Source organism: Alosa pseudoharengus, unplaced genomic scaffold (genome assembly GCF_046254945.1).
Source record: "Alosa pseudoharengus isolate Yale_2024_CS ecotype anadromous, Long Island Sound unplaced genomic scaffold, YU_APseudo_1.1 YU_APseudo_1.1_scf_3, whole genome shotgun sequence".
Taxonomy (NCBI): domain Eukaryota; kingdom Metazoa; phylum Chordata; class Actinopteri; order Clupeiformes; family Clupeidae; genus Alosa; species Alosa pseudoharengus.
Window position 1 is genome coordinate 26,268,169 of NW_027468718.1, and position 21,779 is coordinate 26,289,947.

The 21,779-nt window shown below is 41.0% G+C and overlaps 2 protein-coding genes across 2 annotated transcripts; both read right to left on the bottom strand.

Annotated features, from left to right (window-relative positions):
* Positions 1-4,797: 4,797 nt before the first annotated feature.
* On the bottom strand, positions 4,798-11,245 carry cxcr2 (chemokine (C-X-C motif) receptor 2). The gene is made up of 2 exons (XM_076263740.1): positions 11,116-11,245; positions 4,798-6,460 (listed from the first exon to the last, which is right to left on the bottom strand). The coding sequence occupies exon 2, from the start codon at positions 6,457-6,459 to the stop codon at positions 5,419-5,421; it is 1,041 nt and encodes a 346-aa protein (XP_076119855.1). The 5' UTR covers position 6,460; positions 11,116-11,245; the 3' UTR covers positions 4,798-5,418.
* cxcr1 (chemokine (C-X-C motif) receptor 1) lies at positions 10,541-14,661 on the bottom strand. Its single transcript, XM_076263739.1, has 2 exons — positions 14,333-14,661; positions 10,541-13,373 (listed from the first exon to the last, which is right to left on the bottom strand). Exons 1-2 carry the CDS (start codon positions 14,337-14,339, stop codon positions 12,277-12,279), a joined length of 1,104 nt encoding a protein of 367 aa, XP_076119854.1. The 5' UTR covers positions 14,340-14,661; the 3' UTR covers positions 10,541-12,276.
* Between the last annotated feature and the right edge of the window lie 7,118 nt (positions 14,662-21,779).

The window sequence follows — 21,779 nt, forward strand, 5'->3', positions numbered from 1 at the left end:
AACTATACTGAATCGATCTGGCCAAAATGACACATTTTGCTTGCAAAAGACTGTAGCACTCTCAAAACATTTACAGTTTTTCTCAATCGCTTTGATGCTTGTGTCAACTCTGACATCACATTTTCAAAACAGTTAAAAACCCATGTCTGAACAAAAGCACTCTGGCACAAAATGACACATTTTTCTTGCAAAAGGCTGTTACTCTCTCAAAACACTTATAACATGCAGCAAAAGCAAATTTTACCTTCAAACAACACATCCTGTCGTCAAATCACTCTGTGATTTCAATCAGTCATAACACACTGGACAACAGAATGCAAAATATAGTTCTCAAATTGAGCCTTTTTGCTATGTCTTTCAAATAGCATACTTGGAAATAGCAACAGACATGGCATCTCCTAATGGATAATGAATTATTGCTGATTGAAGAATTGTACAAAGGAGTTTCACACAGGTGTGTCAGAGATTCAGACTTATGCAAGGAATCTCTACCACCTGTGAAAAGATGTTTTCCTTTTGTTTAGCAAAGGGAAACCAATATGGTTTGGGGTCTTTGAATGACATCTGCGTTACAGTTTTTCTTGATTGTTTACGCACATTTTCTGAAAGCATGCCTCATTTTCCGAGAATCAAATAACACACACACAATGGGCAAACCGCTCAATTCTCCTGTAAAATGAAAGGTTACATTCAAAACAATGTTCAAACAATCTTCTCAAAATGGTATTTTGTTTTCAAATGACACACACAAACCATCGTATGAGTAGACATTTACAGTTTTTCTTGATTGTTTACATACATTTTCTGAGAGCATGCCTCATACTCTCAGAACTCTACACACAAATTGAAAAACACACACACAATGGGCAAACACCCTCAATTCTCCTGCAAAATGAAACTTTACATTCAAAACAATGTTATTTCCTCACAAAATGGTATTTTGTTTTCAAATGACACACACAAACCATCATATGACTATACATCTATAAGAACCAGTTGAACACTGACGTGCTCAATGTAAAAGACTATGATGAATGGAAAACGTATTCTTCTCCATTCATTGTAATGACTTAGGCATTTTTTTGTTCAGTGTTACACTTACTACCAGGGCTCCGAACCGGTTCAAGGAACGAAAACCGAAAACGAACGGATTTTTACGGAATTTTACGAGGAGCGGAAACGGAAACGAAAACAAAATGGTCTTTAACTGTTCCGGAACAGAAACGTTATTCTGAAATCCACAAAACCGGTTAATAACGTTTTTTTTCCGTTCTCTATATATTTTATAAAATTTCACAAAAGCATATCCTATGTCAGGGAGACTATTTCCGGTTGTGCGAAAAACAAGCCTGCATCTACACTGTTAATGTGAGCTAACAAGCCGCTATGTAGCCATCTACTGTAGGCGAACAGTCTAATAATTTGATTTCTGCAGTTTGAAAAAAAAAAACGAATAAATGGACCTTTGGTCCAAATGTGTATATTTTGTCTTGCTGTTGTAATGTAACCTATCCGTCTGCCACTTCGGATCTTAGGCCAGCTCGTAGTGTAGGCTACTGAAACTGATTTGGAAATTGTTTGTAGCCTATGCGTAATAGCCTATTTTGCCTGTCCACGCCTTGTCGTTTTAAAGTCGGGATTTGAAATGTTTGCGCAATTATAGCCTATTCTATGTAGAAGAGTTAAACGGGAAATTTGAGATAGGCCTTGTCAGCAACAGACAGGTTCGTTTATAAACAGGGTTGAAATTATAGCGCAAGCCTTTGAAGATCTCCATATGGATAAAACTTAGGCTACAACCAGGTAAGGAGTTTAGCAAGTATCCAGAAATATTTTTGATAAGAAATTATTTATAGGCATAGGTTAGGCCTATAGTAAGTCTGTAGGCTATGGGATGGATAGCCCATCTGAATGTTTTTGGATGCCGCCTGTGATTTATTATTTTTGGGCATAGCTACGGTATAGGCTAAATCAAGGGGAAATAATGAGTATGTCTATTCTAAGGTAAAGTCCACAAAAATAGACTTGATAGGCCCGCCAAACACTGCCGGAACTTTAAGAATGAACGATATTTTGCGTTCCGAACCGGTTCAGGACCGATATGTTGGTGGCGGAACGCATGCAAGAACGAAAACGTTAAACATAGGCCTACCTGAACCGTTCGGAACGGAACGTTTGAAAAATTATTTCGTTTTCAAGCCCTGCTTACTACTAGTGTACACAGTGTACATCCCAACCAACACAAAGTTGCACATACAGTGGTCTACATACAAAACAACTGAAGAATTTACAGTTACAGTAAAAAAAAATACTATGCTGCATCCTCTCTTCTGTTTCGGTTTGGCCACAGCACCTCATCCACATCACAAGCATTATACTAAAGCTCTGATTGCTCTGAAGTGTAAAACTGTGTGACAGGTGTTTGCTCATGTGATGAGTCAGTGTGCATAGTAGGGAAATTAACTTTAGAATTTAAAAAGGCAATGTGTTCCTTGTGAAAACAAGAGATTTTCTTCCTGAAAATTGTGCCAAATGCAGATAATTGTGTGTAGTGTTTTGTAAAATGTGTGTTTTTGAACTGCAATTTGAGTGTAAAGCAGGAATTGTGCTTGTAGTTTTGCAGAATCGGTTCAGGGGGTTGGTGTACAAGTTACATGCTGTGGTCATTGTTTCTCAAGTACCAGTATTTGTGTGTAAACAAGAAAAACGGCAACTGTTTTGCAAAAAGGTGTGAGAAATGTGTAAACCCAATGAAAACATGTGAACACATCAAGAGATGACTTCTGCTGTGGTAAGAAGGTGTTCATGAAGACCAAGTGGATCCCTTTGTTACTGCTACTACATTGCACATATCTGTACATGTTGTTCATACATTGCTCATACGTACTACCATATTCTGGTCATAAGGTAACTGCTTGTACACTGCACATATTTATATTTAATTTATATTGCTGTAAACCACCTCCTGTAAACCAACTGTATACTACTGTCTACACTGCACTATAATTATAATAAGTATAAGTATAGGCTATACTCTTTTGATCCCGTGAGGGAAATTTGGTCTCTGCATTTATCCCAATCCGTGAATTAGTGAAACACACTCAGCACACAGTGAGGTGAAGCACACAGTAATCCCGATGCAGTGAGCGGCCTGCTACAGCGGCGCTCGGGGAGCAGTGAGGGGTTAGGTGCCTTGTTCAAGGGCACTTCAGCCGTTCCTACTGGTCGGGGTTCGAACTGGCAATCCTCCGGTTACAAGTCCGAAGCCCTAACAAGTAGGCCACGGCTGCCCCATTTCTTGTCCTGCTATGCACCATCTGTCTATACTTTGTATATCACATTGCACTTTTGTTGTCTTTGTACTTGTATTTTGCACAATGACGACAAAATTGAATCGAATCGAATCGAATCGAATCTAGTCTGATCCTAGTGAGTGTATAGAGACACCTACAGTCCATGTAAAAGTACATTACAAGTTCATAATTTTGCAGCAATATCTATTAGCTGTAAATAATTGTTTTCTACATGGGTTCATCCATGGTACAACATGGTACAACATGGGTAATCCAATGGAGTTTTGAGTCTTTGTATGAGATCTGTGTTAAATGTTTTAAAAAAGGATGTACAAAATGTTAAATCAATGAAAATGTATGGAGGAGATTATTTTTGCTGTGCTAAGAAGGTGAAGCTCAAGATCAAGTGGATCCCAGGAATACTGGAATACTGGCATTCTGGAGGTGAAAGAAGCATGTCACTGTGTGTATTTCTCTCTGCAGATGACTTTGACTCAGAGACAGAAGATTTGAATTTTGGATTTTGAACAACAGTATGTACATGATGTATGCAAAATGTCAATGTGTTTTCCATTTTTTGACGTGTGTAATGGCTGCTCAGTAGTGTTTTTTTGATTTTGACTGCTTTGTGAATGATTTTAAGACTTTGTCTGTTTTTGAGCACAGGAAAAACTGTTTTGAGAGGATTGCAAGTAATATGTAAGGTTTTATGAATGCAGTTTGAGTTTGTGTTTACAGATTTGAGACAAGGGTGGAAGGTTTCAAAAAAATTTCTTATAGCAATTGTGAAAAAGTGTAATAATCATAATCTACTATATGTAACACTATAGATAGTATTAGTCTGACAGTATTAGTCTGTACATATTCGCTGTACATGAATTAGATATTCAGTCATGGTAAAGTGTCTGCTTAAAAAACACTCATCCTCAGTTTGAGTTCTGAGAAATGCTGTTGCAACCACACAGCAGACTGAGAGGAACTTGAGGGCAGATAGGTCTCGCGCTGAGGCCTTTCACCATGAGTGGGGAAGTTTCATCTAGCAGTACTATACTACGGAGATATGGTCACCTAAGATAAGGGAGTTCTTATGAAACCTTACATTGTTTTGCTCCAATGAAGGAAACAGCAGTCCTGTTAAAACTGCTACTGAGTTCATAACATGTTTGTCTCTATTTAATTGGAATAAATGTCAAGAGATGTAGTATCTGTGGCCACCTGCAGCACTTCTGTGAACGTCTTTGTAGATATGATCAGATTTCCTCTGTCAAAAACAACCTGATTACTTCTGTACGGATGAATCTAATTTCTTTTTGAGTTTGTACTCAAATCAATTCTCTTGTTAGTATAAAGGAAAGTCTTCATATTTCACATTTTATTTCAGTCAATGGTATGGGGCAAACAGGGTATCAACGACTACGACTCCAGGCCTGGTGGGTGCGTTGGTTTCAATAGTGTATCAGTCCTTCAGTCAAAGCTCACCAACTCGCTCACCAATGTTGCCGATGCAAATTTTAATCCAACCAGTGATGAAAAGTGCAAAGTGCTACCAAAGTGCAAAACGTTTTCGCATCAGTCAATGGGGAATATTGCTCTGTATGTTTTCATTTATATACTTTATTCATGAAAAAACACATTAACCATTAAAATTCTCATATTAAACATTAAACATACATCCAGAGAAGGTGCAGTAGCATTTTGACATTAAGGCCAAAAAAACATCCCTTACATTCTATAAACAACTTTACAATGTACATTGAAACACTGAAACTGCATTCTAGTACGACATTCTATGGCGCTATACTATACTACTACGACATTCTACGAAAGCTATACACAGCATACGAAAACATATTGTGAACTTCACACATCTCTGATGTCACATTTCAATTCACAGACCATTACTCAGTGTCACCTACAGTATGCGGGATGCTTGCGCTCGATGGTGTTTTATGCCCCCAACGTCGTCTTCCAGGCAGCGCTGGCCACTGACTTAAAGGCACCTAATCCTAAACCCAACCCTAACCTTACCCCATGCCTAATCATAGTGCCTTCCAGGCAGCGCTGCCTTGAAGACAACGTTGGGGGCATAAAATACCAAGAAACGGATGGCTCGCTTACACACACTTTACAATGTGATTGATGTGACCCTGGAGCTCAAAGAGCTTTGAGCCGAGCCCTTCCTAAACATGGCCACTGAATCCTTTCCGATCAGACCCCTTTGGTAGAGAGAGTGGAGGAACTGATTGCGGAACTTCTTCCCGATGAAGGCGTAGAGGATGGGATTGACGGCGCAGTGCAGGAATGCCAGGACCTGGGTGACCTGGAGCACGAGGTCCACCTGGTTCTGCCGGTCGCACTCGTCGGGGAGAATCTTGCTGCGCATGAGCGTGTCCACCACAGAGGTGACGTTGATGGGCAGCCAGCAGACGATGAAGGCCAGCACCACCGAGAGGATGACGCGCATGGCCTTGTGCTTCTGACTGTTGCGGGCGTGGAAGAGCGTGCAGGTGGTGCAGCCGTAGCAAATGGTCATGACGAGCAGCGGCAGGAAGAAGCCCAGCGTGTTGCGCATCACGCGCATGCCCGTGCGCCAGCCGTCCATGCTCTCGGCCGTCAGGTTCTCGAAGCACACCACGGCGTGGAAGCCCGCTGGCGTGAAGGCCTCGCGCTGCACCACCATGGGCAGGGCGAGGATCACGGCGGCCAGCCACACCGCGCCACACACCACCCGCACCAGGTGCCGGCGCCGCAGCACCACCTGCGTGGCCTTGACGATGGCCAGGTAGCGGTCAATGCTGATGCAGGCCAGGAGGAAGACGCAGCTGTAGAAGGCGGTGTCCTGGATGCCCGAGAGCACCTTGCACATGAAGTTGCCGAAGACCCACTCGCTGTTGAGGGAGATGGCCCAGAAGGGTAGGGTGAGCGAGAACAAGAGGTCAGCCATGGCCAGGTGCATCAGGTAGACGTCGGTGGAGGAGCGGCGGTTGACCATGCTGCAGACGACAAACACCACCACGCTGTTGCCCAGCAGGCTCAAGAGAAACACGATGAAGTACGTGATCATCAGGGCAAAGCCGTTCAAGCTGGGCCGCTCACACGGAGTGTAGTCCTCAAACCCTCCATAGTCAAAGGTAGGTGTGGTGGTGTCGGTAATGTTACTTGTCATCCTAAATGTTTCACATGAACACATCACTCTCATTAGTGGTCAGCTTTTAGCTTTATGAACATTTGAAATGACAGTGCAGATAATGGAAAGTCTTTATATTTCACATTTTACTTGCTATCAACTTATAAGACATGGGGACAGGGTTGGGTAGTACCGGATTACATGTAATCTGGATTACGTAATCAGATTACAAAAATCAAGTAACTATAATCAGCCCAGATTACAATAAAAAAATTGTGTAATCAGATTACAGTTACATTGTTGGGGATTACCTGATTACATTTTATCATGCAAACAATGCAACTTTTTTTATGATAGCATAGCTATCTTTTAATTTGACAAGCAGTTCATTCGGATGTTCACTTTTTAGACTTTTTTAAGATATAGTTAAAGGAATTATCCGGAGTAAAATGCACTTTAGATCGATTTACGGATGATTGGGGGTACATACGTTGAGTTGACATCAAAATCATGTCATTCGGATGTGTTTTGAGAAAGTTCAATTGTACCGTTTTCAGTCACAACTCGTAGCCTAGAAGTGAGCAGGGCATTTCAATTTCGCTGCTACAAAACGCTATTTTTATACCTCTTCTACAGTTCCAAACAACATAACACTTACGTGGTAGTGAGTAGAGGGTCCCTAAAGCCAAACCGAAGTATCCCGAGGTCTTTATGTGGTCGAATAGAGAGTCCAGAATGAATTTCATCAAGCCAGTACCTTTCCGGAAATGTTGCCATCTTTGCTGTAGGAGTCTTAGCCTATTGCTGAGTGTGTTGTAACACGCTCTGGAAATTCACAATTGCGTCGCCGTTTAAAAAAAAAAAAAAAACATAGTCCAGTATTTCTTTCGAAATTGAAATGAAGTTGTATGGACTGGACTATGTTTTTTTTTTTTTTTTTTAAACGGCGACGAAATTGTGAATTTCCAGAGCGTGTTGGAACTGTAGAAGAGGTATAAAAATAGCGTTTTGTAGCAATCGAACTTTCTCAAAACACATCCGAATGACATGATTTTGATGTCAACTCAACGTATGTAATCCCCAATCATCCGTAAATCGATCTAAAGTGCATTTTACTCCGGATAATTCCTTTAAGAACAAAATTATTCATACCCCTGGCAAATATTGATTTTTCTCTTGACCAATATGTTTGTTCTTACTTAAAATGGCACTTGCACATGCCAAAAGGTTGCAAGACAATGTGGTAAAAACATGGAATAAAAAAAAGTGTTTTTATCTTTTTTAACATTTTTATGAAAAATTGCGTGTTCAAAATTATTCATACCCTTTTTAAACAATCACTGGAAACATCTTTATTTACCACCACAGCTCTCAAAATGGTTCATATAATACCCACTAAGCCTCTTCATGTCTCCACAATGATTGTAGACTGCACCTTTTTAGCAGCAATCTGGGTTTTGAGGCAGGAACGATTATTTGCCATCACTTTGGCCTTGTGCTCACTTTTTTGATCGATTGAGGTCCGCTCTAAAATGTTGATATTGTTCTCTGTTAACCATTTCTTGCCTTGTTTGGCTGTATGTTTTGGATCATTGTGTGGTTTAATGTTCAAATGCTGACTTTTGGGGCAGCCATGGCCTACTGGTTAGGGCTTCGGCCTTTGGGCTTGCCGTTTCGACTTCACTAATTCACGGACTGGGATAGATGCAGAGACCAAGGGCCTCATTTATAAAAGGGTTGCGTAGAAACCATCCTTCATTTGATCTTAGATCATTTCTGAAATGATCGTACGTGTGATTCAGAGAAAACGAACGTACGCACAAAAAAACGTGCGTACGCCACCCTTCCAGATGTGCCCATTATAAATCACAAATGAACGTCAACTTGTGCGCAGCCGGATGGTTTTAGGTCTCCGCCTTGTAAACACCCCCTCATCAATATCATTAGCATATGTTTTAATGAAATCAATGGCCTAAAAGCTGTAGCTTATGTAAAATTATATATTGAAAACATTGTATAGGCCTAGCCTATGCCATCTGATGTTAACTAGCCTATATGCGTCAGTTCGAATAGCTTACCTAATTATGTTTTTTCCAGCAAAGCTTTCTGGAAAGAGATCGTATGCATCCATGTCCATTGTCCTCTGCTCGCTTTCATTCCGTTTGCTTGCAGTAATGTGAATAATCAACATTTCGTATGTTTAGGCCTACTTTGTAGAAAAAAAAAATGGGTAGGCCTAGCTTATGAAGGAAAGACCTCTAGGCCTATATAATCCTGTACGTTATGGTACAGTAGGCTACTGTACGTTTCCAATATGACCCAGGGTAATATGCTGATTTAGCCTACAAAACAGAGGACTAAATTATAAACGTGATATGTCATGTAGGCTTAACGTTTCTTTTAGGGTAGGCTATGTTTTTGCTGAAAAAGTAGCCTAGTTCGCCGGTCATTTTTCATTCATTCTGCATATCCCGTTTTCTTTCAATAATGTCCAATGGTTTAAACATTGTCCTTTATTGTTGCTTTAGGCCTACCTTTATATTTTAGCCTACATTATTCAACTCACGTATTGTCATCTGATCTTGGGCACTGCCAGTCAAAAAAACAAACAGGTGCGCGCTCTGCACCTCTTTACGCAACTCCGACGCAACACTAAATATGAAGATGCCCTGCTTTAAGAGGATAACTTCCGTCCCTTGGTTGTGTAGGCTATATATGATATAAAATATCTATAGCCTACATTGTATAGCTTACAGTCAAATATTACCTTTCTGTTACGAAGCTGGGAATAGGCCTATGAGCGCAAATTAGGATGTAGTGGAGGCTAAACGCGAGTAAACGCAGTTTATCCACCTCTGAAATTTCAGAAATAGAGTTTAGGGCTACCCACCTCTTATTAGAGTTTATCCACCTCTCAAAAAAGTTTATTCACTTTTAACATTCAAAACTGTATAATCAAATACTATCCTATATTCCCAATACTGCACAATAACCTCCAACATTATCAAACTGTTCGAATGCCTTTTTGAATGCCTTCCTCTCCTAAACCAGGGCAACACTAAATATACTAGATCACCTGTAAGAATGTTTCAATTATTCTATCGTAGGTCTTGGTGTTTTTTTTTTTAGATATTGTGAAATACGTAAGCTATACGTCTTTTCACTTTCTTAAGTGGGCTATAGTTCTCATTAGCAGTTTTATGCCAAACCATGAAACATTAAGCTGCGTCCAAAAACGTCTTTAAAAATCTTCTGATATTGATCATGCATATGGCAAAGAAAGACATGAGATCGTTGGTCTTGGAATTTTGAAAATGCATCGCACTAACTAAGACCTCAGATTACTTGCAGTACCCCGGCATTACCACAAGGAAATTGTCGTACGTCAAGTTTGAACCTGACGTGGAGATAAGCACTTTTCCACGTCAAAGACGGTTTTTATAAATCTGAGCGTTGGCATGGATTTGAGCGTACGCACGGTCTAAGATCAAATCTGTGCGTAAGAACGCTTTATAAATGAGGCCCCAAATGTCCCTCAGGATCAAAAGATATACTTACTTACTAACTTACATAGACTACTATTGGGGCAGGTCTCTCGGCACACTGCCTGATCTTTTCCTCCTAATCTTAATGTAGCCTCTTGTTTTAGTGTTACCGTTTACTTTGAGAAAGTCACCAGGTCCCCCTGGTTGAACAACATCCCAAAATAATAATTTTCTCACCCCCACAATTGAAACGGACATGGAGTCATTTGGGTTTAACGCTTCCCTTTTTTATGCCAATCTCAGGCCATGTCCCTGGGTCAAAAAAATCTAGCGAAAGCTAAATTATTTGTCCAGGTGTGCCCTTATAAAGGTTAAGATGGGTTGTGCATGTTTGGAGAAGGGTGGAGAAGAAAAATAGAATGAGAATTATTTCATCAATTCTGAGGTGGTGTCTTTTACTTAATGGGCATATTTATTGAAGTAATCCTAAAGTAATTAGATTACGTTACATGTTTTTGGTAATCCAACTGATTACGTTACTGATTACAAAAATTGCCATGTAATTTGTAATCAGTAATGGATTACATTTCAAAGTAATCTGACCCAACCCTGCATGGGGAATATTGCTCTGTATGTTTTCATTTATATACTTTATTCATGAAAAAAAACACATCACCCTTTAAAAATGCATTACGATTCCAAGTTTACAAGTGAGCACATTAAACATACATCCAGAGAGCCTGCAGTAGCATTTTGACATTAAGGCAAAAAAACATCCCTTGCATTCTATAAAAAAAGTACTATTTACATTGCACTATGTAATGTTACTTGTCATCTAGATGTTGCACGTGAATACATCATTCTCATTAGTGGTCAGTTTCCAGCTTTATGGACGTTTGAGTAAATGAGTGCAGATAATCTTTAAATTAAAAAAAAAGACTCTATTACTCTTGTTTAAAAAGCAAGGTTGACATAGTGATTGTATATTGCATATTCAGTGTAATGTCAGAGTATTAGAACTGTTTCAACATGAATTCCAATCATAGATTGTATATAAGATTGAAATTCACAAATGCCTTTGAAGTTCTACAAATTATTAAGGTCTTCCCAGTTTAGTTTTCAGAAATTGATCTCTTAAATCTGCCGGGCTGAAAATAAGCATAATATTTCCAGATCTTTGAAACTAACTTTTATCTGATGGCAACTTTACCTGTTCTATGATGGCGTGTGCTGAAGCAAGTCAAACTTGAGGTGAAAGCCTCTCTCCTCGCTTGTGGTCAGGTCACCAGCCAAGGATGCACTCAGCAGTCTGCTTGTTATCTGCAGGTTAGCGTCTTGAGTTTGACATCTTATTCTGATGCAAGAACTTCCTCAGTGCTATGAGAACAGCATTATAGCTGAAGATGTTGTGTGGGTGGGTCTAGATTTAATCACTCAACCGCAGAAAAACAATATCATGCCCCCACAGGTGGCAAAACAGGTTCTCTCTCTTTCTCTCTGCCTGTGTGCAGAATGGAAAACTGAATCTACATATACATGTCTGTTTCTCAAACATATTATGGACTCTTGAGGTATAGTTGTGAATGTGGGGGACATTGTGGCGCAACAGGCCACAGCGCTCATACCATATACAGGCCCAAGTGCCCACGGGGACCCAGGTTCAAATCTGACCTGTGATCATATCCATATCCCACCCCATCTCTCTCTCTCCACTCACTTCCTTCCTGTCAATCTTCACTGTCCTATCCAAATATAGGCAAAAAGCCGAAACAAATAAAAACAAAATGTTGTGAATGTGTGTTGTGCATTCCAGACTTCTCATTAAACTTCCCTATTTCTATTGAAATGCATAACCATTTTCTTCATTAAGATACACTGTAAATAAAATATCTTGGTTTTTTTACATGAGGGAAAATTGGCAAAAAAAATTGCCCATACACCTTACAAGTCAATGAATGGTTTTCACCACAAGGTGTCAACCTTGCATTTAAAAATTGCATACTAAAAGTTACACTTCATCACACACTACATCATAATATCCAATGGCAATGCTCACAGAGCAGCTCGGATTACCATTGCTCTCAGATAGTCTAGGAATCTTATATTTGCATAAAATAAAATCCCTGGCTATTCATAATGAGGCTAATAATAAGAGAGATGGTGAATCCTGACCAATCCAATCTTTCCCTTTAAAACAGCAATGTGTTTGTAGGTGGTTACATTTTCCACTAGGTGGCAGTGTTGCTTAAGATTTTAGGAAACTAATCTTCTTAAATTTTGGTGAATAGGTTTTAAATGTTCAAAACATCTTAAAAAGGGGAAAAATATTTAATCTCTTCAGTTTGCCTGAGCCCTGAGCTGGGCAGGAGGTTCAGAGGACAGTGGAGGTGTGGTCTGACGTCTGGGACGTGGATCTGCTGGTCCGACTGACCGAGGCCCTGTCCAGCACGCCCTTCTTGTAGAGCAGCTGCGTGAGGTTGCTGCGGAACTTCTGTCCCACGAAGGCGTAGAGCACAGGGTTGATGCAGCAGTGCAGCAGGCCCAGGCTGTGCGTGGCGAACATGGCCACGTCGACGGCGGTGCGCGTGGGGCAGCCGTGCGCCAGCGCCTTGGCGCGCAGCAGCGTGTCGGCCATCAGGGCCACGTGGTAGGGGCTCCAGCAGAGCAGGAAGGCGGCCACCACGGCCACGATGACGCGCATGGCCCGCTGGCGCCGGAAGCTGTGCGTGCGCATCAGCCGCGCCACCGTCACGCCGTAGCAGCCCAGCATGACGGCCAGCGGCAGCAGGAAGCCCAGCAGGTGGCGGAGGACGCGCGTGGCCAGGCGCCACTCGTCCGCGCTCTCCGTGTCGTAGCGCTCGGCGCACGTCGTCTCGCCGGACGCCGGCGAGACGGCCTCGTTGTAGAGGGCAGGGAGAGAGAGCACAAGGCCTAGTGCCCAGACGCTCAGGCAGACGGAGCAGCTACCCCAGCGCCACGTGCCCTTGCGGACCTCCATGGCGCGCACGATGACCTGGTACCGGTCCACGCTGATGCACACCAGGAACAGGATGCTGCTGTAGAAGCTCACCTCCCTCATCATGCTGATCAGCTTGCACATCGCATCGCCGAACAGCCAGCCCCGCACCACCGACGTGGCGTAGAAGGGCAGGCACAGAGCCAGCAGGATGTCGGCCACCATCAGGTGAAACAGGTAGATGTCCGACGGGGAGAGGACCCGTCTTTTCGAGCCAATCACCAGCCCGACGATGAGGTTCCCGGGAAGGGCCACCACGAAGATGAGCACATAGAACACACATGCTACGATGTTCACAACAGATGCGTAGACGACAGGGTCACACAAATGTGTCCTCTCGTCCACCACAAAGTCTGTGAGGTTGAGATTGTCGGTGTAGTTCAGCTCCTCACTAATATTGTAGTCAGTGTAGAAGTCACCAAAGTCCTCGATGAAAAAGGAAGTGTTTGGGTCTGTGATGGGGAAACGGGACAAAAGAAACAAAGGAGAAACAAAGAGAAGGACAGGAGGGAAGTAAAGAAAACGGTTAACCACTTATAATGAGCATTTCTGTCTCCTCTTTACAATCGATTGTCGGATTTGTGTGTACAGTATAAAATACATAATACATAATACAATACATTTTACAAAATTATATTTATGTGTAAAAATAAACAGATATTATTTCATATGGACACAATCAAATCAGTAGCTTTAAATATTACTGTAAATTATTATATAAATATAAAAATGTTTCAGTCTATTAAATCAGATTCTTAGAAGTAGTTCTTATATATACTGTAATCACACACATTTTGACCAGTTGTCTTCAGGTAACATCTATTAGTCATCATGTTTATGTGGTTCATTATTTTATCTCAACTTCAGTTAGGTTATATAGTTATATTTCACAGCCCCCCAAAAATAATTGATGGGTGATTTACTTTTTAAAGCATGCATCAACAGTGCAGTGTAATTATGTTCAGAAGCATTTTTACCATAGTAATAACATTAAAATACTGTCTGATCAAACAAAATAAGTCCTACACTGCTGTCGCACAAGAGTATAAGGCTTAAAGTGAAAAAGGATGATAACGCATTAAGATCCATGCTCATTACTAAGAAATTATTGACTGACCTTATTATATAGTATGTAGTATAAGTATATATACTCTTTTGATCCCGTGAGGGAAATGAACAAAACAGAACAGAAATCTATCAGAAGACAATCCCATTTCATTATGAAAATGCCTCAGCATAATTTGTTAAATAATACATATTAAACATCATTACATCATATTTTAATCTGCTATTTAAAGTTAGAGTTAGAATAAATTATTATTCTATAATACCTGGCAATATGTTTTAATTTTTTCACATTCTATCATTGGTAAACAGTGATACATTTTTCCAGCAGGCAGAATAATCTTACCTGTCATTGTGGCTTTTGATGTGGCAGCTCTTTGAGGCTCAGAGGTTAAAATGTCATTCTGTGAATGTCTCTGTCTTTATCCATCAGAGATGTGATGATATTTCCTGTTTTCCCAATCAGCAGTATGGTCTATGTCCCCATATGTAGCTATAGCTCCTCCAAGACCACTGTAATCCAGATTAGATATGAAAGGTTTTAATCACAATAGAGTATAATCCATCTGCAATACCTGCTTTAGACGAGAATCCGAAAAAGGCAACTGAAAGACTTCTCCTCACAGATGAGTTTGTTTCACAGGTGGAAAAGGAGAAGGGCAAGAGAGTGCTTTAAAGGATGGGGGGCCAGGGGGAAGTTGGACCAGTCACAAGATGATCAGTTATGTGAAAGCCATGCTGCATACCCATGGTCCTGTCATCATGACTTAACAATGAAAGCAAAACCAAGAGCATCATAAGAGAGCCTTGTGATGACAACACAAACAACAGGGATATTTTTTACAATATTTCCCATCATGGAATAACCCACAAAATCAACCAACAAAGCACATTATGGTAGCTATTACAATACAGTAAAGATTTCACAAAGCTACTTGGTGTTATTTTCCCAAGATAAATTATTTTATCTCATTTCAATGTATCTCATTTGCTCTTCACATAGCAGGCCCTCTAAGGGACTTTCAAATAACACAATGTCATCTGTATGCAGATGAGTTTCACCACGCTTCCTGCAAGTCATTAACTTCCATGTTAAACATCTTCACGTCACATGAATGCTAAGTTTCAACATCAACATGAACACATCTGACCACGTTATGAAGAGCTCTGTCAATGTTGGGAACATGTTGCCCGCTTGATCTTTGTTCACCACAGATTTTTGCAAACAAGGATATGGGGCAACCGGGGCTTTCTGACAATTACTACCAGATGGTCATTTCATGTTAATGTACCCTTTAAAGGAAAATGGGTTTTGAGGCAGGCAATAAGCATGAATGAGTTATGACATTCACATATGAAGGTCATAAGAGGTCAATTAAACTGCTCTTTGCCTGTGGTAATGCCAGTGAATTTACATCAATAATATGGTTCATAAAATGCATAAAGAAGAATACATTTGAAGACTCATCTGCAAAAACAGACACTTTTATGAATTTTCATAAATCATATCATATCAATCAAACTGAATTGGTTTGTTTTGTTTCACTTAGATTTATTTTTACTCGATCAACTTCAGTTTGATTGATATATCCCGGAATAAACAAAGAAAAGGCACTTTTTTTACATTTCTAGAAATGAAGTTATCAGTTTTTGCAAATTGAATAATGTTATAATATTTAGCAGCTTTTATCCAAACCATCTTACAGCATAGATATTATTAGAACACACGTGTTACTCACAATTGGCATTACACACAACAAAGTCCTGTGCCCTGTAAAACAGATCACTTCATTTCCAGTGTGTTATGTGTACCTTATGGTCTCTACTGGTTTCCTTGCATCTTCACAAGTTCACCACAGCAGCAGCAGTTGTCATCACAAACATATTTGCATAATGCACTAGTCTGGCAGCCAAATTTGCAAGCAAGCTGACTACCATTGGCAAATTTGTCTTGATAAGACATCTTAAAATAAGACAGGCTGCGATTAAGTCATATTTGTATTGATCTTACAAGAAAGCGCTAAGTAAGTCTCTTTATACTAAAAACAATACCAACTATATTTTTGATCCTAATATAAGACAAATAACAGTTGGTAAGAAAAGCAGTTTTTTGCAGTGTATCTGTTTGCACTGATTAAATTGGATCCTCAAATCAATCAGTGTTGACATTTGTAAAATGTGACTTTTTAAATGCTTTTGTACATAACAATAATTTACAAAAAAAACAAAATTTAAAAATCATGTTAACAGTATTATCAATTTGCTGATCACTGAATCACTGTTACTGTGTGACAAGCAAATGGGATTAGACCTCTTTTTACAATTATTTGGTTTAGCCTTCTAAACACTCTTGTTAAAATGTTAGTGGTAGGGTAAGTCAAATGGACTCAAAGACAAAACTCTCACATGCATGCACATGCACCCCAAGACAGCGAGAAAGAATGCAGATGGAAATTTGAACCTATGAGTCTACAATACTATGCATGAAATTGCACAAGGTTGAGAGTGATGTAAATGCCAGATTTCAAAAACTACTTGCTGTTCTGATGTTGTTGACCAAACACTCCACTCAACTTTTATTGTACAGCTATGTCTGACAGTTTTGTGACAAATTTGGCTCAAATTACAAGTACAGAAATTATAGTCAGTTCAAATAGTAAAAAGAAAACTGGTGATGCCCCCATCAACATAACAAGGGCTCTGCTGTTTAATTGTGCTCTGAAAATTCCACTGACATGAAGTCAACCCAGGTATGAAGTCACAGCTCTTTCTGTGTCTCCTTAAAGTTGATAGATAGATAGATAGATAGATAGATAGATAGATAGATAGATAGATAGTAGCCTGGGTGCCATTCCGAACTTAGTCCCGCCCACACTGCGTCAGGCTAGATAGATAGAGCAAACAACAAAGAAACTGTGATGGTATGTTTGAACAGAGCAGGTAGAAGCACACAAAGAATACTGTAGTATCTTTGTGTTACCACTTTGAGTCAGAGGCCCTCTTTCACTGATGCCTTTATTGTGATTTTGGCGACTTTAATCACATAACACTAGATTCCACACTCACAAATTTCTACCAGTTTGTTGACTGCCCTACAAGGAAAAACAGGACAATAGACCTCATGTATGCAAATGTGAGGGATGCATACAGTGCAAACCCCCTCCCCCCACTGGGAAAGTCAGACCACAACCTCATTCATCTCCAGCCAATGTACAAGCCCAAAGTACAGAGGCTACCAGTTGCCACACGCACCTTCAGAAAGTGGACACCTGAAGCGGATGAGGCTCTGAGAGACTGCTTCGAGTGCACTGACTGGAGTGTGTTACAGAATGGAGAGGACTTAGAGGAGGTCACACAGTGCACTACTGACTACCTGAACTTCTGTATGGACATTGTTGTTCCCACCAGAACTGTACGCTGCTTTCCCAACAACAAGCCTGGGATAACCAGCAATGTCAAGAGCCTTCTTAACAGGAAAAAGATGGCGTTCAGAGAGGGGGACATGGCAGAGCTGAGGCGCGTGCAAGGGGAACTCAAAGTCAAGCTGAAGGAGGCTAAGGAGGACTACAGAAGGAAGGTGGAACAGAAGTTGCAGGAAAACAACTTGAAGGAGGCATGGGACGGCATGAAGATTATCACTGGCCTGAAGAAGAGCAGCAGCTCTGTGGAGGGGGGCCTGGACAGGGCGAACCAGTTGAACCACTTCTACAACAGGTTTGACTGCCCTGCTCCAGCTCCAATGGCGGTGGTCTGTCCACCATCCCCCAGCCCACACCCCCTCAATACCAGTGCAACACTCACCTCCATCATCACAGGCTATTGTACCCCCACCATCAGAGGCGGACAGAGTACACAGCTTCATTACTTGAGTAAAAGTACAGATACCCTTTGCTAAATTTTACTCAAGTAAAAGTACAACAGTCAGATGTCTACTTAAGTAAAAGTACTGAAGTACTTGAGTATCAAGAGTACAAGAGTACATTTTGTAAATATTGCATTACTACTGCCACAGTGCTCACATTTATGTACAGAATCATCCTTCATGGAGTTATGAAAAATGTTAATGTTAGAGAATGTAAAAGGAATTGAAAGTAATTCAAGTCATTTTCATCTTTTTACCATGTTGCCAGGGATGGGCAGTATTTATAGTAATATATGTACGTATTTCAAATACAAAATAATATTTTGTAGCCTAATTGAAACACTTGAAGCGAAAACTATCATTAACTTGTTCAGAAAATTGAAATAGTCGGCGATAATAATGGCGAGGTGGGGTCCCAGGTTGGCACATTCCCGGGATGGACCTGTTGCGTCTTCACCCATTGTTTCGTCCATGGTTTCGTCTCTTATCTAAATTTGACCATGGAGTTGACTTTGGCGGAAAGCTCAAGGTGATTGCTGATAGGCTGTCCCAATCAGTGGCGCCTGCAATCATATTTGAGAGGGAAACAACAAATTGAGGGTTTCCGAGATTTTTCTTTTTCCCAATTTTTTAGAAGAAGTAACGGGTACTCACGGTTATGGATAGAAATGTAGTGAAGTAAAGAGTACAATATTTGCCTCTCAAATGTACTTGAGTAAAGTCATGAGTACTCCCCAAAAATGATACAGATCCCTCAGAATTGTACTCAAGTACTGTACTCAAGTAAATGTACTCCGTTACTGTCTGGCTCTGCCCACCATCACTGGATATTGCACCCCTCCCCCACATGGCGATCACCAACAATGAGGTGACAACGACCTCAGTCAACAGCCATCAGACACACAGATCCCAGATGCACCCCTCCCCCTCCACTCCCCTTACACCCCCCATCATCACAACAGATCAAGTGAGAGCCTAACTAAAGACACTGCGCATCAATAAAGCAGCGGGGCCTGACAGGCTGTAGTCCAAGGCTACTCAAGGCCTGTGCTGCTGAACTGGGGGAGCCACTGAAGCACATCTTCAATTTGAGCCTACGCCTTGGACAAGTCCCAACACTGTGGAAGACATCATGTCTCAACCCTGTCCCTAAGAAGCCACACCCTGGTGAGCTTAATGACTACAGACTTGTCGCTCTTACATCACATGTGATGAAAACAATGGAGCGACTGGTCTTAGGTATGCTCAGACCCCAGGTACGCCATGCACTAGACCCGTTACAGTTTGCATACCAGGAGAAAGTGGGCGTGGACGATGCCATCACTTATCTTCTACAAAGGACACATTCTCACCTAGACAAGGGGAAAAGTGCTGTGAGAATCATGTTCTTTGATTTCTCAAGTGCTTTTAACACCATCCAACCCCTCAGACTGGGAGACAAGCTCTTGCAGATGGGTGTGGACGCTCACCTGGTAACCTGGATTACAGATTACCTGACCGAGCGACCACAGTTCGTCAGACTGAAGAATTATCTCTCTGACACTGTGATCAGCAGCACTGGAGCGCCACAGGGAACTGTGCTCTCTCCAGTCCTGTTCACCCTGTATACATCGGACTTCTGCTACAACACCGAGTCATGCCACATGCAGAAGTTTTCTGACGATACTGCAATTGTGGGGTGTATCAGGAACGGGCAGGAGGAGGAGTACAGGAGCCTGGTGGAGGACTTTGTGCAATGGTGCAAACTCAATCATCTTCAGCTCAACACTTCAAAGACCAACGAGATGGTGGTGGATTTCCGCAGGTCTAAGCCCACTCTGCTACCAGTCCCCATTGATGGGGTCAATGTGGAGGTGGTAAGCACCTACAAGTATCTGGGTCTCCACCTGGACAATAAACTGGACTGGTCAGCCAACACTGATGCACTCTACAAGAAAGGACAGAGCAGGCTGTACTTCCTGAGGAGACTGCGGTCCTTCAATGTGTGCAGCAAGCTCCTCAGGATGTTCTACCAGTCTGTTGTAGCCAGCGTCCTCTTCTATGCAGTGGTATGCTCGGGAGGAAGCACAAAGAAGAAGGATACGGGGTGAAGTGACAGGCTGGTAAGGAAAGCTGGCTCTGTAGTGGGAGCTGAACTGGAGTGCATCACTTCAATATCTGACAAAAGGACCCTGAACAATCTGATCAACATCATGGACAATGAGTGTCACCCACTCCACAGCACTATTGTTAAGCAGAAGAGCCTGATCAGCTGGAGACTTCGCTCACTGCCTTGCACAGACTGAGGAAGTCATTTGTCCCCAGGGCCATTGAACTGTTCAATGCTTCACTTAAGGCAGTGGTCCCCAAACTACGGCCCGCCACCTCATTTTGGGTGGCCCCCCAAAACATGTCCGTGGTATATAGCATCTGGCCCGCATGGGACTATGACATCGTCAAACTATAACCTCCGTAATTTCCCCCATTCATTCTCTATGGCGAGTCTTAACAGTACACATGTAATACTCTTTTTGTCCACTGGTGGTTGTTTTGGCGCTGTTTCGCGTTTGCCATCGAAAACGGAATGAAATGTAGGCCTACCTGCAAACAAGGTAAGAGGCGCTGACTGCATCAGTGCTCAAAGTATTCTAAAAGTTTATCAATTAATTGTTAATAACTAACTAACTTCTATTCAAGTCATATTTCTGGGACTTTCTGGGATAATTATTTCTATTTTTTATTCACTCGTTCAAATGTTCATACAAATTCACAATTCACAAAGTTCTCATCAGGTGAGTGAAAGTGGTCATTTCAGATGTTTTTGCCAGCACTTCATAAAACTCTCATAGTTTGAGAACTTCAAATTATTTGTAGGATATTGCTTGTTCACAACTTGAGCTGTGTATGCAAAAACACAGAGTTCAGAGTTCACACATTTTGAATAAAATACACTTTTGGGACTCCCTGCTAATACTTTTGGGAATGCTATTTTTTTACTAGTATTATGAGCTATTATGAGCTACATTTTATGATATGGAATGATTGCAATATAAACACAGCTAACAATAGTATTAAATTGCAGTAGCCTATGATGAAATGTAATGGAATATTCAACTAGGTGAGTCTCTGGCCCTCTCTTAGAGCAAGGCATAGTGAGCTGTGCAAATGCAATTAAATGAAAGTAAAAACATGACCTGTGCGGGTCAGTTGTAACACTTGTCTCTATGGCAAAATGAACTGATGTTATCCGCATGCGCGCACATTCTCATTGCGAGTTATGGATAATGATTTTTGTGCCGCGGTCACCCAATTAAAGTTAACACAGCAACTTGAAATATCACTGTTGGACCAAATGCTTCAGACATGTAAGAAATAAGCTGTTTATCAAATATATTTACTGGTTTTATCAAGTGGATATGGCCAAAATAAGCATATTTAAAGGTTATTGTGAGCTAGCATAACACCGTAACATATGGTCTGCAATGGCTAATCAATAATGCAATAAATTAGCTTTGACAGTCATACATTTGGACTTTTTTTCTTGATTTTATATGAAAACAGAAGCTCTTTGTTTAACCCAGCACTGTTTTGTGTTAAAATATGTTATAGGATTCACGATTTTACCACTGTTACATTAATGACGCTACTGTTACAACTGTACCGCACTTTTTTATGGCTGTTAAGTTAAATTATTGACAAACTATAACATCTTTTTTAAATTCTGTTTCAACTTTCATGGAGTAGACATGTACGACTCTGTTCTGGTCAAATTTCACAACTCTCAAGTCTATCGTCTTTGTGTAAATCGAGTTTGAATTGGAAAAATAAAAAAGTGTTACAATTGTGCCGGTTCTCCCCTACTTGTTTTCTTTTACTCGGCTATCTATATATGGTTATCAGCACACAATGTTGAGCTAATTCACTAACTCAATACTCATCATGGATATCACAA